General features: G+C 32.7%; 1 protein-coding gene across 1 annotated transcript in view; it reads right to left on the bottom strand.

Annotated features, from left to right (window-relative positions):
• Positions 1 to 3,305: 3,305 nt before the first annotated feature.
• LOC123655701 (stearoyl-CoA desaturase 5-like) overlaps positions 3,306 to 19,080 on the bottom strand; it is a 48,614-nt gene continuing 32,839 nt past the window's right edge. The window contains exons 3-7 of the mRNA XM_045591455.1: positions 7,897 to 8,027; positions 6,180 to 6,391; positions 5,133 to 5,318; positions 4,323 to 4,492; positions 3,306 to 3,483 (exon numbers count right to left, since the gene is read on the bottom strand). Of these exons, the coding sequence (XP_045447411.1) occupies positions 3,380 to 3,483; positions 4,323 to 4,492; positions 5,133 to 5,318; positions 6,180 to 6,391; positions 7,897 to 8,027 (803 nt within the window). The 3' untranslated portion in view covers positions 3,306 to 3,379. The remainder of the gene's footprint in view (positions 3,484 to 4,322; positions 4,493 to 5,132; positions 5,319 to 6,179; positions 6,392 to 7,896; positions 8,028 to 19,080) is intronic.

The following is a 19,080-nucleotide window of genomic DNA, read 5'->3' as shown; positions in this document are numbered from 1 at the left end:
TATTCTTATAATAGAAGGTAGGAGTTAGTATTTGTAACTAAATGCGCCTGCATTGAATAAATCCAGTATTGGAATTTGAACAGGGTTTGAGATTATTCGATTTTAATAAATAATGTCGAAATGTCCGGCATTCTGGTTAAATACTTTTACCGGACATATCCGGTAAAGGTATTTAGTAATACATAAGTCGATTATATTCAGCAGTTCTTTAGGTCGAGTTATAATCTAAAAAAAAAATAATAATAATTTAGTATTTTAAACATAGATTTTAAATTAACAAGAAAAAATGGAAAGTACCTTTTATACATTTTACATATTTTTTTAAAATACTAACGCCATTGATCGTCAGTTTTTTATTTTATTTTTTCGTAATAAGGTGTTTTAAGAAGCAAATAAATAGAAATAAAAGGATAAACCCGTCCAATGCCCAAAAGCTGAGATGCTACTTAAGTTTATTTTTCCATATAAAACTCATATTAATTCAAAGAGTTTAATTAATTAACAAAAAAAAATTAACAAGTGTCGTCCACAACAAGATAAAAAAAGTGTGTGTGTACAAAGTACACAAGTCAGAAGTGAAACTTCTTTAGCAAACTAAGTTTTAAGTCGCGTTTATATTTATACAAATCTAAAACTTTAGATTTCCATTCCAGCGCCACTTAGTTTGCAATGTAATACTATCGATATTAATGTAACAACCTTTGTAGTTTCTATAGTACACGCTAGGTGGCTCTGTTATTCGACAAAACGTTGCACATCTTCGTGACGCTAATATTATTATTATTGCGTTTCATCCGTAAAAATACCCATATGCGTCTAAAGAGGTTTTACTTCAAAAAGTATTTGAAATCGAGTGAAAAATATTTTATTATTTTAAAATTTGAGCAAGATATACATAAATAAATATACGAGTACATAGAGAAAGTATGAACTAATTGTAGGAAATAAGAACCAACAAAAAAAAATCTCGTATGCTTTAAAGTATGTACATTTTTCCCTTTTCCTTTGCAATAGCATAATATTTTATATCTTTAATCCAAATTATACAAAAATCCTAATATACGTTATACGTACGAAAAAAATTATAATACAGTATTTAACAATATTTGAAATATTTATGTAATATCTGTATATTTATTAAATATTCCAAAATTATATTTAAATATTTAAAGCACACATTTGTCATTAACTTCTTCTTCTTCTTTAGGACTAATGGCTTTAATAGTGACCTTAGTCCTACTAATATTATAAACGCGAAAGTTCGTATGTATGGATGTATGGGTGTTTGTTCATCTTTCACGCAAAAACTACCGAATGGATTTATTAAAAGTTTACAGTAATGTAGCTTATACATTATAATAACACATAGGCTATAATTTTTTGAGATAGTGTGTGAATTCTCCAAAATATAACGATAAATAATTGTCAAGTAAGTCGGAAAAAAATCTGGCATCTGCGAGGTATTCTGGCGTACGCTGCAAAAACTGTGGAGTTTACATGTATATAATGTATAGGAGAAATGTTTATCTTAATTAGTCCTACAAAAAAGTCTGCGACAGCATATATCTATCATTTATGAGTAAGCCATTATCGCCAAAACAGTGAACCATAAATAGAATAAAAATTGATAATACATTTCTAATGCACATTTGGTAGTAACAAATTGATTTTATATCAAAATAAATACTTTTATTAAACTTCGTCTTCTACACTACACCATTTAGACGATAATTAATCTATAGTAAACTAACCGCAAACGTTGTTTTGCTATATATGTTATTAACCCGCTTAATCCCCCCCTCCCTTATAACTTAGGGGTATGAAAAATAGATGTTGGCCGATTCTCAGACCTACCCGATATGCCCACAAAATTTTATTAAAATCGGTCGAGCCGTTTCGGAGGAGTTCAATGTTTAACACCATGACACGAGAATTTTATATATTAGATAAAGAAAATTGGAGTGTCTGTTTGTAATAATAAAATAACCGCTTATACTAAATGTATATGATGCACACGGTACATATACCAAAATGTTCCAGCTTGCAGCAGCAGTTTGTTCCAGTTAATCTCTGAAACGGCTGGACAGATTTTGACAGGACATTCACTGGCAAGGAGTAACTTAGGCTACTTTTATTTTATAAATTTATTTATTTGATACCTCGGCGCACTGAACAATAACTTTTTTGTTAAATTTTACGCGGACGAAGTCGCGGGCACAGCTCGTTATTTTATCCTTTAAAAACTGTCAATGACTGATGTTAGTTTTGGCAGTTTTAGAAATAAGATACTTTGGTGGAGTAACTATTGTATCATTATTACTTAAATTGTTATGATCACAATATTAACATATTAACAACTAGTCTACATAAGAAAATTACAATAACAGGCTGACACACATATACGAAAGGCATTGCCAGCAGCAGAATCCGCACGGTTTTATAATAATTTAATATATTTTCTTTTACATCTAAAATACATACCAACACGGAACAAATGTATAAAAATTCTGTTAAAATAAAAAAAAATGTACATTACATTTTTATCGAAGAATATAACAATTTTTAATATATTCGGTATAAAAAAATATATTTCAGCATATTGGTCATACAGCTTACTGCCTATTTATACTCGTAAAGACTGTTCTATTTAAATACGCATTATTAAGTAAATTTATAATTGGAATTTGTTGCAACAAATATAAATATAATTCAATTTAGCACTTATACGGTACAAAATTTGCACAGTTAGAGATTTATATTTTTATTGGTGTTATTTGCGTGATATTTTTTTTCCAACCGACCAAAACAAGGTGATGTATTTCAATTCGACTGATATTTTTTATATATGGTACTCATAACTTTTCACGGAGTGTACCGATTTTGATGATTCCTTTTTCATTTAAATTTGAGCGAGAGCTCTTTGAGATACTTAATAACGTCTATTTGATTAACAATTTTTGACTAATGACTACCTAATGTAAGTAGTCAAAAAATTGCTTGTCGATGTAAATTGATTGATTGAAAAAGTTGATTATTTGTCGTTTACAAGCAAAAAAAACTATTTTTGAATATAAATTAAAAACTAAATGTAACATGTTTTAATACATTCATTTCAAACATAATTATGTTTTAATCACTAGCCTCAAATAAAAAAAATATATATATATATATATATAAACAATAACTTAACTAATAACAAGTTAATATTTTTTTATACATCGTTTAAATTCAAAAATATCGTTAAAATTTACTTTTCAATATTATTTAGCTTAGAATTTATTTAAAAGATTATATTTAAAAGATGGTAATGAAGTTACTGTAAATAGTTTCAAATCACTGGTACGTGGAAAAGTAAATTTACAAGCAATTTGATTAAATCTTATTCAGTGATGTCGACAGATTCAGATTGGTTTGCGTCATTAAAGGGTCCTTTTCCACTTCTGGCTGCTCGCTTTTCTATCATGGTATTTGTAGCTGCTTTTACTGAAACAAAATAAATATTAGGAATATATACGAACCTCATTATTATAAGATATAAATAGAACTAAGGTAAATGTATTTTACTATTATAATGACACAATGTGTTATGTTTATTTCAATAAAGAAATTTGATCGTACATGTCATCTACACAAACAGAGTGTATCGATGTTTCAGCCTGTAACATCTCACTGCTTGGTAAAGGCTTCTTTCTCCATATAGGAGATCAGAGCTTAATTCACCACGCTGCTCCACTATGGGTTAGCGAATATATTTCCTACTATCACTATGAGTAATGATCATTATCAGGTGTACAAGATAACATCTGGGACCGACAGTTAAACGCTCTCTCTGAGGCACGGTAGAGAGATCCACAAAGACAGGCACTCAAAATATTTCTATGAATACAAATACTCATTCCAAGCGGGAATCGAACCTGCAACCGCCGATTTTTAGTCCCATACGACACACGCGTCACTACACCACAGTTGTGTACGTTCTATCTCATACTAAGTATATAAGTAAACATAATTATGTATATTTTTACGTAGGTATACACGACTTCTGATTGATAAAATTGAAAACTCGATCATCAAAGCTTGAATTTGATTGCAAGGTAAAATAATAACTTATTGTACTGCTCAGCCTACATTATAGTTTGTTATTGTAAAGAATGACTGATAGGTATAGAATGATTCTAATTGATAAGTGTTTTAAGCGTGGTGATTACAATAAAAAAATAAATAAATATATGAATGAACGAAAAATATAGCTTACCAAGAGTAAATTATTATATTATATACATTAATATATTACATAAAAAAGATGTAATAAGGCTTCTTACAATCATACGCCCAGCCTATTTTAGCGAATGCGTCAATAAACTTCGTGGAAATATTCAGCCTTCCATATTCCGACGTTCTGTAATCCCACGGGAAGACGTGATGATAATTGTGCCACCCCTCCCCTAGGGCCGCTAAACTCACCATAGGATTCTCCACTGGATTTATAAATCTGTCAAATTGAAAAACCATATAAAATAAAGTACACACTACATTAACCGTTACCTAAATACGAAGGAGAATATTTTTATGATATACCTCTATAATCAAATTGTATTTTATGAGTATTGAATTAATATACTAAAACTTTTCTTAATTTTATATTTAGTTTAAAAGACAACAAAATTACGTTAAAGATATCAAACACCGTAAATCATAGCAACTTTTTTATTTGTTCATATATGTATAACGATGTCGGACACTGAGCAAGTTATATACCTTCAGTGTAAATGTTAACAAAAAAAATCAGGCGTAAAATTGTCGTTCATTTTATGTATGTTTCAAGTACCTACATCATTTTTAAATCAATATGACTTTAACAGCAGAAGGTAGGAAAAGCCTGGTCCTGTTTCCTCTCAATTAATAGGTATATTACAACTAGATTAATATTTGCGAATACAATAAATTGAAAAATATCTCGTAAATATAGTGGAATTTGATGGCAAAAAGAATAATATATCAAAAACTCTTATGACTTGATACTTTCATCCGTCAAATGGCGTTTTAAATAACCGATGAAACTAATCTTATGTAGTATTAATTTTATAATAATTAGGAGTAAATATATAAAAAAAGGAAAGAATGGTCCTAACCTGTCATATGGCTTATTGCCATATAAATGAGCGAAACTGTTGACGGAGAATGCGATGTTTAGTGTCACCGTGAACCTCGTTACGAAGCTAATCACGAAACTGTTTAAAGGCGTTTCTCCCCAGAAATAAATAGGTATACCCACGGGGAGTAAAATGTTAAGTAGTAAAAATAGGGGAATGAAGAACCTGTGAACAAACATGTTTATTATTATTACAAGTAAATAGTAAGTATCGTCCACCTTTGCCATACAATTAATTTTCTGTATATTATTTTTTTTAGTGCAATAAAGCATACATCTGTACAAAACAGTTTTTTTGTCGATGTCGTGAACTACAAATACTAATTGAAACTGTTCTATTAACAACCTTTTGTTTGTTACTAATTTTACTATTCTGAGTATGGGTAATACTGGTAATGTGTAGAATTTTAGGAAGCTCAATAGCGTATGATAGATGCCCGAACAGAAAATAAACTTTTTTCAATTCTGTACCAGATTAAGTAAATATAATTTTTAATAAACTAAAAGATAAATTCAAACACGCGTGAAAATGTAGCAAAAACTAATTCAATTTCTTCAGTCTCAGTTTGTTAAGAAGTCTTTGTGATTTAGACTCTTCACTCTTTGGTCTTTTTGTAAATCCAACGACATGTTGAAGGTTGAAGTAATTTTTTTTAATATGAATAGGTCGGCAAACTTGCTTTCGGCCCACCTGATGTTAAGCGATTACCGTTGGTTATAGACGTCTGCAACACCAGAAGCATTGCAAGCACGTTGTCGACCCTATCCTCAATTACCCCCAGGAACTCTGGTCACATTACTCACCAACAGGAACACGACGAGGCTTGAAAACAGTATTATTTAGCTATGATCTTTTGTAAGGTCGAGGTACTTATCCCAGTCGGACTGCTCCATATTTTGAACATGAAATTTCTTAAAAGTTACCTATTCATAATTGTCTATATTATTTATATAACCAAATAGAAAACCCGCTCATTCGTTTCTTCCTTAATGTAATACAAATATGACTTATCATTTATTTACGTACAACTTTTGATATCTCACTACAGGGTCATCGATGAGGTCGACGGAAGTTTTCCTCAGGGCTGCCCGCCGATTTTCTACGGCTGGATGTGGTGTCAGAACCAACCAACCAACGTGAGCGAACCAGAAGCCTCTACGGATGTCGTGTGGATCCGCTACGGTGTCTGAATATTTGTGATGTACGCGGTGGTCTAACGCCCACGTGTAGATGTCTCTCTGAAAGATAAATAGTTGAGAGAGCCCTTAAAAAATAATAACGAAACGCTTTTCAGGTTTTAATTTCAAAACGTAACATTTTTGTCATCCAGATTTTTCAATGAATATATTTTTTTAAGACTGATAAGTATTAGGGGTCTATACTCGGGCCCATTATTATACAATGAGAATCTACGCTTCAGCCTGTAATATCCCACTACTGGGCATAGGCCTCTTTCCCAATGTAGGAGAAGGATCAGAACTTAATCCATCACGCTGCTCTAATGCGGGTTGGCGGATATATTCCCTACTATGAGTAACGATCGCTTACAGGTGTAAATGATAACAACCGGGACCGACAGCTTAACGTTCTCTGCGAGGCATGGTGGAGAGACCCAAAAGGACTGCATAAACACCCAGACGATGAACTACCATACAAATGTTTGTCATATGCGGGGATCAAACCCACACCCGCTAGCGCAACAGGTAAAATCCATGGCTGTGACTTTAATTTTTATTAACTATTAACTCGATCGGTCGGTACTCGAACCTGAACCTTTTCTATTTAACAACGAAGACGTCAATTAATAATAAAATAAAAATGATATATTTTTCCTAGTAATAATAAAAAAATACCAACACAAGCGTGTATATGCTTTGATTAAAATATAAAACCACACACACCTGCACGAGATACATTCGCCTTTACATGCACATAGCTACACGAATTCACATTCACTTTTACGAGTACGTACATACACATACACACGTCTATCAACACGGGGTTATATAATATACCTATATTGTTTACAACTAATTATACAGTTTACAATTATTAAGTTATTCATATCAGTGCAATCGCCATTTGGCCATATTTACTTTTAAAAAATGTCACACTGTACTTTTATTGTATCATAATATTGTTGGTTTAAATAATAAGTTAAATAAAAAATTAATAAATATGCACGCTTAAATACAATCACTTTGCGATATATTTTCTATTGACTACAAGTTATGGATTTTACTCAAAATCAATTAAACCTGTATACATATACTTGTAGCACTCAGATTTTCTTTATACATTATCTCTAGATCTCTTATATATTATACGCTTTTATTTATTTATTATGATTATGACTAGACGTCTAATGTATCCGTAGCACTCACAGCCTATAACAATAAGAGGTTAATTCGTACAATTGACCCCAATATTCGAAACTCTGTTCTGGAATATTTTGTTTGTAAAGTTTACTATATTCGGAAATAAATAGTTCTTTCAATAATAAAAAAATATGTCTGAAAATAGTTATATTGTTTTTGGTATTTTCAATGTAGGTCTTATGTAGCTATAGGTTGTTCAATAAGTAACTATGAAGTTCATACCTATGCCATATCAGTCATTACTTTCTTATACGATACTGCGTAGTTACTTTCTGAACATAAGCTTTTAAGCTATGTTTTAATATAACGTCATATTAAAACATAGCTTAAAAACCTTAAGAAACAACTAGAAAAAATATACTTACTTGACCCGTTATTGTGAACAGTATGGCGAGTAAAATCCTTAGCGGTAGAGTTGCTCTATATGATCTGTGAGACCACAGCCTGTGAACGCCTGCAGTGATGCCGAAACCCGATGTATATATTACAGCAAAAGCTGTATGAAAATAAAAGACATTAATGTCAAAATTTTTAATAAATACACGCCGATCACTCAATGAGTGCGGTTTGTTTTAGGTTTGGGGCGTGTTATGTTCTGCTTAAATTCATGTTTAATTCGTAATCCTTCTCCTACATGGAGAAAGAGACTTGTGCTCAGAAGTGGGTTGTCAAGACTGAATCGAATAATATTGGAACCAGCCGGTGAAAAAGTAATCATAGGGAGGGGTTTTTATGAGAGAAACACAAGCCAAAACAATTATTTTTCGAATATTTTTCTGTCTATCTGTATATTTATTTCAGAGAAAAACTCAAAGATAAAATATTTCTCTCTGTATCCTAAGCGACCACATGGAGACCTATTTTCAGTGTTAAATTAAAATTTTAAATAATATAGAACTCCAGGACTTAGGACTTTTAATTGGAAATTTCCTCCTCTTCTTTTTATTGGAACTTTTTAAATTTGTTGATAACTTTGAATTTTTTTGCGTGCTTGATATACCGACACATACCGACATATTACCGACACATTTTTGTAGACTTCATTCCGAATTTAATGAGCTTTGGCTCATGTTTTTAGTACCTTTATCTCTATTTGATTCATTTTTGAACTTATTGACTAGACTATAACTCTAATCTTTTTCCTACACGGGGAAAGAGGCTTATGCCCAGTAGTGGAATGTTACCGTCTGAATCGTGATCGATAGGTGACAAGCATTTCAACCAACCTACGCGAATTTTTATAATACCATATTAATCAATTGATTCATAGCATACTTATTATACATATATCCTAGATGAGCAATGTGAACGCTCGGATCTAAACAGTGTATGAACATGAACATTTGCATGAAACATGACTAACAATTATAAATGCCAGTTAATCGTTTCGTAAGGAAATTAATAAAGTTATAACTATGACTTTCACCATTAAATTCACACTTAATTTAAGTTTTTACGTAATAAAATGAGTTAGTCTTTGATCGTGTATTTAATTAAGAAAAAGTCATTTCCTCCTTTTGGGATATCCTATTTTCCCTAATGAATTACAGAAAAAGAATTTAGAAAGAAATTAAGTCTTTTATAAAATTTCAAATAAAAATAAGCTTTAATCGTTTTCTTCTCTCGAATTCTATTATTAATTTTTTTCTTTTTCATCATGAAATCAACATTGCAAAAGCAAGCAAAGGACATAGAATATAAGTAAATCGGAAATGAAATATTATTATTATTATTATAATGGCGAAATAGTATTACGTTTATTAATAGAGACAAAAATAAATAATATTTTGGAACTGATGTAGTGTAATTATTTCTTTATTCGTGGTTTTAAATCAAACTTAATTTTAGTGGCCTTTAAAAGTACTCTAAAATCGAAATTGCACAATTTTAAGTAATAGGTACACCATAAACATTATAGTCTGCCATTGTATATAGGCCTTTTTCTTCACGAAGAAGGGTCTGAGCATAATCACTACGCTGCTTCACTGCTGGTCTGCGGATACATTTCCTATTATAAGTAACAATGTTCCCCCCTAAATCCCTATTATGAGTAAAACAAATTCTTTATTTTATTATAAGTATTAGAATCTTGACATTTGTATGTTAGTTTATTATACATCCACACCACCTACCCAATTTTGATAATAAGTTTCCTTTTTATGTCTGGGTTGTCTGGAAGAAATGGCTAATTAGCCATAAGTCCACCCAGTGTACTTCACTGTCTGTAACTATCTTTATGCTTTGTTTGTAATATATTTGTGGTGTACAATAAATTAAAAAAAATAAATAAACAATGGCTATCAGGTGTCTACGATAATGACTGGTACCGACAACTTTACGTACTCTGTGTGGTACGACGGGGTGATCCACAATGGCTGACATCCAAAGCGGAAGTAAATCTATCTATCTATATCTATATTATATATAAAAGTGAAAGATCACTCATTACGAAATCTCCGAAACTATAACACCTACAAACTTTAAATTTGGCAGGTAGGCTCCTTATAGGACATAGACATCCGCTAAGAACGGATTTTACGAAACTCGACCCCTACGGGGGTAAAACGGGAGTTGGAAGTTTGTATGAAAGTCCTATGTTTTTAAAAAAAGAGACTTGAAATTTAAAATGTATGCTCTATACCTAACTAGAAAAAAGTCAGGCTAAACCAGATCATGTATCTGAACCGGATCAGTATAGAATGAAGCATGCCAGACCTGGCAAGCTCCATCAGGACCAGGTCTGTTCCAGACAAGGATAGCCTGATGTAAAATATAATCAACTATGATAAGGCATACTGGATCAGTACCCGATCCGGTCCAGATGAAGATAGGCTGATGTAAAATATAATCAAGTATGGTAAGGCATACTGGAACAGGCCCCGGTCCGGTCCAGATAATGTGCGAAATTGTGCAAATAAGCATTTCAAGTGACTGAAATAAAAATAATTTGCGTTAAACATCTTAATAGTAATGCATATCTTCATAACCACGCGGACGTAGTCGCGGGCAACAGTTAGTGTATTATAAAGCAAAGTTCCCAAAACTGCACTTCGACTTTGTCGCGACTTGGGCTGTCCTGGACTCTCTGCAGAGATGTCATATCGACTGGCGATATATCGAGATACTGAAATGTATGTACGACGCGGCGACTATGTCCGTTTATGTCCAGGACCAGTGTTTTACCAGACTTTATGTCTGGCGCGAACTTGGGGAGGCCTATGTCCAGCAGTGGACTGCAATAGGCTGAACTGACTGACTGACCCCAAAAGTGTATGTGATCAATTCCGTCAAAATCTACAGAACGAATTTTCATGCGGTTCCACCAATGGAGAGAGGGCTTCAAGAGGAAGGTTTCCGGAACGGTTAAGCCGATTTTGATGAGAGTTTCACTGGAAGTTTGCCAGGAAAACTTCGTGACACATTGATTTCAACGCGGGCGAAGCCGGGGGTACAGCTAGTACTTGTATAAATACAAATATTGTTTTCGAGCGGACCACCGTGCGCTCAGTGACCTTTACACACCAATCATATATGTACGTTAAAGTTTATTTGAATGGACAGAACAGTAGAATTGGGTCAAAATCACATAGAAATATTTCTCTGTAAACATAAATTATAACTTTGAGAGTTCCCATGAGAGAGAACAGAGTGCTTGTTAAGTATATTTCTATTGCAGTTCTGACGCTTGATTCCAATTAAAATGTAATAATAGTCAAATATACATAATTACATACATAATAAAATTGTAAGTCTCTTTTTTAATTTTTTGCTGTCGAGTCAGTGAAAGTACTAAGTGCATGGTAAAAAATTAAAATCATAAAGCACAGCTTGAAGTAACATTTGGTCATCATTGAGTTTCTTGAAAATTGCTTCATTATATAAAATATTAAAAATCTTCACTATAGTAAATATAAAAAATTATAATACCCAAAAAAGTAAAAAACCAATTATACAATGAAAACAACCTAAACGGAATATTGAAATATTGCAAAATATTACTCAGATATTATTTCAGATGTTATTATTAATGGAAAAATTTCACAAAAATGAATTACAAATTAAAAATAACCATAAAATCACTACAAAAACAATTGCACAAAACAAACTCGCTACACCTAAAGTTCGTAACTATTACGTAAACGCACAAATAGATATTTGATACCCTCTTTAATTAACCAAATACCCAGAACTTTACAATCTCTCTCTCTTGTCGGTCCCTCATGTCTGAGGATCGTGGTCAGCATCAGGGTTGCATCTGGAGCGGATGATGTGCCTCCACCGGTCTCTGTCCATGGCGTCTCTTACGACCGTGTATAACCTAGTGGCAGATGAGTTCTTGACCTGGTCTACCCATCTCGTTGGTGAACGACCGCGCGATCTTTTGCCGTCCGTGTTCCCAACCACAATCAGTTTCTCCAGATTTTTATCGCCTCTGCGCATCGTGTGGCCGAAGTACGACAAAATACGCCGTCGGCATATGGTGGACAACCTGGTTTTGATATGGAGCTGGGCCAGGATCGACGCATTAGTGCGTTTCGCAGTCCAAGGTATTTCTCAGCATTCGCCTCCAGCACCACATTTCGAATGCATCAATCCTTTGCCTTTCTCGGGCCAGGATTGTCCATGTCTCAACTCCATACAGGAAGATAGGGAATACAAGGGCTCGTACCAGCCTGGTCTTGGTTCTGATACCGATTCCCCTTTTCTTCCAGATGTTGTTCAAACGCGCCATAGCATCCTTTGCCATCCCAATACGCCTTCTTATTTCGGGGACACAACTGCCGTCATTGCAGATTTGGGCACCTAGGTAAGGTAAATGTAGCGATCGACGGTGTCAATGCCCGGAATATTGAGAGTATCTTTTGATAGGTTTCCGGCTCGATCCACTATCATAACCTTGGTTTTCGTTCGATTTACTGCAAGCCCCATATTTAGACTTTCCGACTCCAGCCTATGGAACAGCTCTCTCATATCTTCTACGGATGTTGCGAGAAGAATGGTGTCGTCAGCATACCTGAGAATTGATAGTCTTTTTCCACCTATAGGAAAACCTTTCCTCCAATTTTCAATCGTCTTTCTACAGAATACAACCCTGTCTCACACCTTTCTTTGTTTGGAATATACTGGAGCATTCCGTACCAATCCTGACGAAAGAACGGTTCTCAGTGTACAGATTGTGAATAAGTGCAACGAGGTGTTCCGGAGTTCCCATCTCAAGTAGCATACTCCACAGTTTGTCCCTTTACTTACAATATAAACTTAAAAAATATTTCTGTGAATAACTGCAAAAAATGAGAAATATGAAAAACACAAAAGTAATAAATGGATATGTCTGTGTATGTATATGCAGATTATATATTATGTACAATGTATAGTGTATGTGTTAGTATATAATATGTGTACGTATAATATAGATTTTATTACTATCTGTTTTGGATGATCAATAAATAAAAGTAAAATATATTAACTAATTTTCTATAATAATCTGTATATTGCTAGCTATCTGAGCAAATAAAAACAACTCAACTATCTCGCTTATACCCGTGTGTTTTTTTGTAATTGTCTTTGGATCATACCGTCGATGATAGTATTGTTTAATTAATAAAAGAGAAGCGATTTTTAATAAGTAGGGTAGACGTAAAAACTTTGTTTAACAATAATTGTTTAAGCTTAGTATAAATGTGTTTTTGTAACTATTGTAGTTGTAAATGTTATAGCAATATGTATATGTATAAGGGTTATATAAAATGTGTGAGACTGTTACTTGCGGACAAGTCTAAGGGCTTTTGCAAGTAAATGTAGTGTAGTGTAATAAATGCTTTTCTTAAGGTTAAGGTAATTTTTCGAATGATAGCGTGACGGAGAGAAAAGTACGTAAGCTCACTTTAGCCTACCGAAGTCCACTGCTGGACGTAGGCAAGAAATGTTCTCGCCAAAAATGGCGTGAACTCATGTATTTAGCCCATAGTCACCACGCTGGGTAGGCGGGCTGGTGACCGCAGGGCTGGCTTTGTCGCACCGAAGACGCTGCTGCCCGCCTTCGGCCTGTGTATTTCAAAGTCAGTAGTTGGATGCTTATCCCGCCATCGGTTGGCATTTTAAGTTCCAAGGTGGTAGTGGAAGTGTGTTATCCTTTAGTGGCCTCTAACGACACCCACGGGAAGAGAGTCTACTTAATTCATATTAATTTGCGTGTTTACAAAAGTCTAATTATGCAATTAAAATTTATAATATAAGGTTAATATCATATGGTATGGGGTTAATATTTTATATTAATGTTTTTTTCAAGCATGCGACGTTTCAAATTTAATTTAATTTAATTTAACATGCAATGTTTGAAAAAACAACAAAAACAAATTATGATTTTTCACTTACTTTAATTAGAAACATTGCATTTGGTGAATATTTGATAAATAAATAAATCAGTTACCATACACACACGCAGTTGTCTGTTCCTAAAGTAACAGCCGAGTGATACATATGTATATGTATAAGGGTATCAGTATCAGTTTACGATGTTTACTTTACGGTTTTAAAAGCGAGTAAAATGAAACATTGCCATTAGACCCAAGAATTGATTAATTAAAGAAATATTAAGTAAATAGAAATACAATCATGTTCATTTCCGGCTGTCACTGAACAGATGTCTATTAATGGTACTCAGATAATTTTTTTATGAAATAATGTGAAATTTACATCGATAGTTTTGTGCAAGTGCCCAAAGAGTGTGAATTTGTGTTGCGGGAATACTTGCAAGTATAATTTGTGGCAGTAGATAAAGATGTAAAGTTAATCAAAACAGTTATCATCAGGAAGATTTCATAATATTACAGTCATTGAGGGTAGACTTACAGTACTATTAAAGAAAGTAAATCAACACAACCAACGCAACAGCACTGAATATTTTTCGTATTAGAGTTGGCACTTGTCGTCAGTGAAGGTTGACATTTGACAGCTTATATCAAGCTGACATCTGACGGAGGACAGCTGACGTTTGACATTTGTTGGGTGACAGCTGACATCTGACAGCATCATCATCTCACGTACGGCTCGAACGGCAGTCATAGTGGTAGTTTATACGGGGATAGGTTGATTCAACATAATGTTGTCAGTGCAATCACGAAGAATTATTTCGGACATGATGTTTCTGCACAAAATACTCAATAACAGCATTGATTGTCCACCAATACTTCAATTATTTCATTATAATATACCATCCAGATTACCTAGGGAACCGCACGCCTTATTAAATGTATCCCTCTATAGATCCAATTTGGGCAAGTATTCCCCTTTGGCTCGACTGTCACGTACTTATAACGATCTGTCGTCAAAAATTTCTGGCCTTGACATTACTTTTGATGGCTTGCATGCCTTTAGATTTAAATTGATCAGTTTCTTTATTGCTAATTGTTTACTAGAATAATTTAATCGTTGATATTATTTTGATTCCAATTTGTTATTTTCATAAAGTTATTGACGTGTATTTGTAAAGCTATTTATATATAAAATTGTCAAATAATTATATTTCTTTTTAAAAATCTATTTCAATTTATTTAATTCAACATTAAATCTAATCTAATTCAATAATTAAACCTACTTTTTGATATATATATATTTTTATATGTATATTTTATTTCATATTTACTATTTAATTATTGCATGTTGTGATTACCTTTAAAAAGAAATACAATTAAACTTCTTTAATCAATTACGTAAAATAATTCTTTTTGTTTTATTGTTGTAATTTCTGTTGGTAATTCTAATAAATAAATAATAAAGAAAGAAATAAATACTGTATATGTATTTACGTAATACATATTATGATGTGATATATGACATGAAATATGATTGTTACACCCAGACTCGGGGCAGCATTAGACATCACAACCCTGCCACAAAATGCAGGGTCACTGCCAACTGCGCTAACATTTTAGTTAAATTATCTATTAATTTTATTAAAAAAAATCGAGAATAAAACTTATTTGCCTAAGGCGCGAATTGTTAATAATATAATAAAGATGTTTTAAAGTATACATTACGAAGAAGAAAAAAATTGGTTGCCTGTAAAGTCGGTATACGGGCGAAAGTTTTACGTGACAACGACTTTGAGTGGTAAAATAATTTTAATGTGAATATTCATTCGTATAGTAGGAAGAAGGATGAAATAATAGTAACAATTTAAAACATTTATTTATACAAAGAATTATATTTAAAACATTAATTTATACAAAGAATCCCGCACTGAATTTCATTCACTTTTTATGTCTGTCTCTCTCGCTCTTAGGCGGGCTAACCATGCCCGAGTGGAAGGGACGCGTGCCTCTCACTCGCTCTCATTGTGAGCGCATAACGTGAGCGGAGCGTAACGCAGTTTCTTGAAGTGTCACCCGGCAAACCAATTTATAAGACGTTGTCACGTCAAAACCCTAATATATAGGTAAGTTAAACAGTTTCAAAATTGTTTTTTTCTCTATAGGAAAAAATATTTACAGTACAGTATTTTCATTACACAGTAATAAACATCGCTACATTCAAACAGCTTGTAGCAAACATTTTGAAACCTAAATAAAATGTATTTATTGTTATTTGAATGTCACTCATTTATATTTAATATCTAATTTATAAAATTCTCGTGTCGCTGTGTTTGTAGTTAAATTCCTCCGAAACGGCTTGACCGATTCTCACGAAATTTTGTGCGCATATTGGGTAGGTCTGAGAATCAAACAACATCTATTTCTTCTCTCCCTAAATGTTAAGGGTAGTCCACCACTAAATTTTATTTTTTTATTTTTAAATTAATTATTTATTTTTTATTTTATTATGATTTGGCGTTAAAAAATACATACAACCCTAAATTTTCAATCTTCTACCACCAACCCCTATTTTTAAATATCGTTTAGCGGCAAGACAAAGTCTGCCGAGTCAGTTAGTATATTATATATATATTTATGTTTATTTGTATTTTCTGGTGAGATAAAAGTGTAATTCTTATAGTTTTTCGTAATATGGTAAAATTAAAATTGTGTTAAATAAAACTTTGTATTTTCAGAAAAACAATTTGTGTTTAACTGCGAAAATCCTCAATAATATATCTTATAAAACGACATTAAAGTTCACTAATATCACCTCCTCGATTATATCCTTTCACTTATCTTTCTACAAGTTTTTTTTATAAAAATAAAATCATAAAATAATGTGCAAGTCATCTGTCATTGAAATGCGAGTCACTCCGATGCGGCTTCTACTAACTTCCACAGACAACCGCAACACCGCAACACGCGCGAAGCGCGGCATATTCAATTAATGAAATGTCATTTCATTACATATATATTTCAGATATTTCTACAGCAAAAATAAATCTCTCTACTGAATAAAATACCAATAGTGATGAAAGAGTATAAAGAGTATTATTATTAATTTTGTCGTAATAATCTAAATAAAAATTTTAAGCAATAATTTATGAATTATTTAAATTAAATAAGTAAAAATAAATATTACTCGTGATTCACATTTCAACTTGAGACATAGAATCTGAGCCCAAATCTCAGCGACCTTGATTATACTACGTTATCTAATGTTTAGAAAATATACAATCTAGTTTTCAATTTATAAGTTTACATTTCTCCTCATAACATAATATTTACGGTAACGAATATTCTGTCAATATTACCTCATTAACGGAACATTCGTCACCGTTATTGTCAAAATCACTACATAGTATAAAATAATGTCGTTTCCCGCTATTTGTATGCTTAGATCTTTAAAGCTACGTAATGGATTTTGATGCGGTTTTCTTAAGTTAATAGAGTGATTCCAGAGGAAGGTTTATATGTATAATACATGCATAATATGGTAGAGAAATACTGATAGTCTAGGAGGATTCTATAAGAGGGTATATAAACACATTTTTTGCGCATATATTTCATTTAATATTTTATATTTAGTATCAGCATTGCACCCGTGCGAACCCGGAGCGGGTCGCTAGTAATCAATATTATTACAACACACAAAAACTTGTTTCATTCTATCATGATGCAATTGTCAGTATCTTTATTGTTGACGACATTACGAAATGTGACTCAAACTGTGAGGTTATAGAAAACCTCGTACAGTTTTTTGTTAACACGTTCACTTCAAGGAGGCCCTTTAAAGATAAAACACGCTATCATACAAATTTTTAATTTCAATTTCTTGATTCACCGTCGTAATTTATAGTAAATGCGTAATCTGTGGTAAACGAGTTGGTATTACGAGTACCATACGTACTTTTTGTTTATATATTGTGTCTGTTCTATTTATTTTAATACTATTGGCTTACCTTTAGACCACACGACTGAGTAGAACTTAAGAAACATAACTCTCTCTTTCTATCTTCACTAGCTTATATCTCCGTCTTAACTTCCGTTCGCCTCGCATATAATATGCACAATAGGTCTGTACCGTGTCATAGATATACAAAACGTAACTAGCCATAAGAGAAAGAGAGAAAGGAAATGTGTGTTCGCACCTCTCTTTCTCTCCCTTACCCCTACAGTAATATACAATACTTGGTCTCTCTTTCTATCTTCACTAACTTATATCTCCCTCTCAACTTCTATTCGCCTTGTCCGATCACACTTTTCGTAACGCTCTCGACACGCATTCACCAGCTTAATCCTCAAGTCAAGCTTGCGTAAAGTTTAACTTCAATTATTCTTAGATAAGCTTGTGTCGTGTTATAGCGTATGCATAATAAATTTTTAGTCTCTGTCATCAAACCTATTTCTCAAAAACGTAACTAATTAGCCCTGGCGTTGGCTGGGCCCTGCTTTCTGCTCCAAGGGTTGTGGGTTCGATTTCCGCCCCGAGTCTGGGTATAGTATAGATATTTATTTACATATTTATATATGTATTATTTGTGGGCGTGTTTATCGAAAAAATAAATGTAGCTGTGCCAGTCGGCTGTTACCTATAACACAGGCATTAATTTGCTTACTTTAGGAACAGATGACCGTGTGTGTATTATGTATATATTAAAAAAAAAAAAAAAAACAAGCAAATGAATTTAGGAAAAAATATTACCATTTGAAATGAAATGCTAATGTCATTTACTTAATGACCTAGTGTGAAAGTAAATTTATAGAATACATAGTTACGCACTTTATGGGGGCCATTGAAGTAATCTATGAGGGGAGTTTTTCCATTTACTCGATTATCTGTGTACAATTTTTGTAACGTTACAGTATAATTCAAGTAAGCGTATTTGCATAAAAGCCATGGCAATTACAATTTGAATTAATTCATTTTAATTTAATTAAAATATGTCGTACTTTACTTATTTTTGTTTTGAATGTACTATGTTTAGTAATTACTTATGCGAAGATTTCTACGTATACAGTTTTACGGTGGGAAATTAAGCGCTAAGCTTTAACTTCACAATTTTATGGGTAAGGAATAATAACACAGAAAGATTGTCTAAGATTAAATTACATGTAATAATCAGTCCATCAAGATTTTGTGATCAACTGGAATTAGACCCTAAGGCAAAAAATGAATATAACAACAATATT

This window comes from Melitaea cinxia, chromosome 8, assembly GCF_905220565.1.
Source record: "Melitaea cinxia chromosome 8, ilMelCinx1.1, whole genome shotgun sequence".
NCBI classification, from domain to species: Eukaryota; Metazoa; Arthropoda; class Insecta; order Lepidoptera; family Nymphalidae; genus Melitaea; species Melitaea cinxia.
The sequence above is the reverse complement of the archived record's forward strand: the minus strand, read 5'-3'. Positions and strand labels throughout refer to the sequence as shown.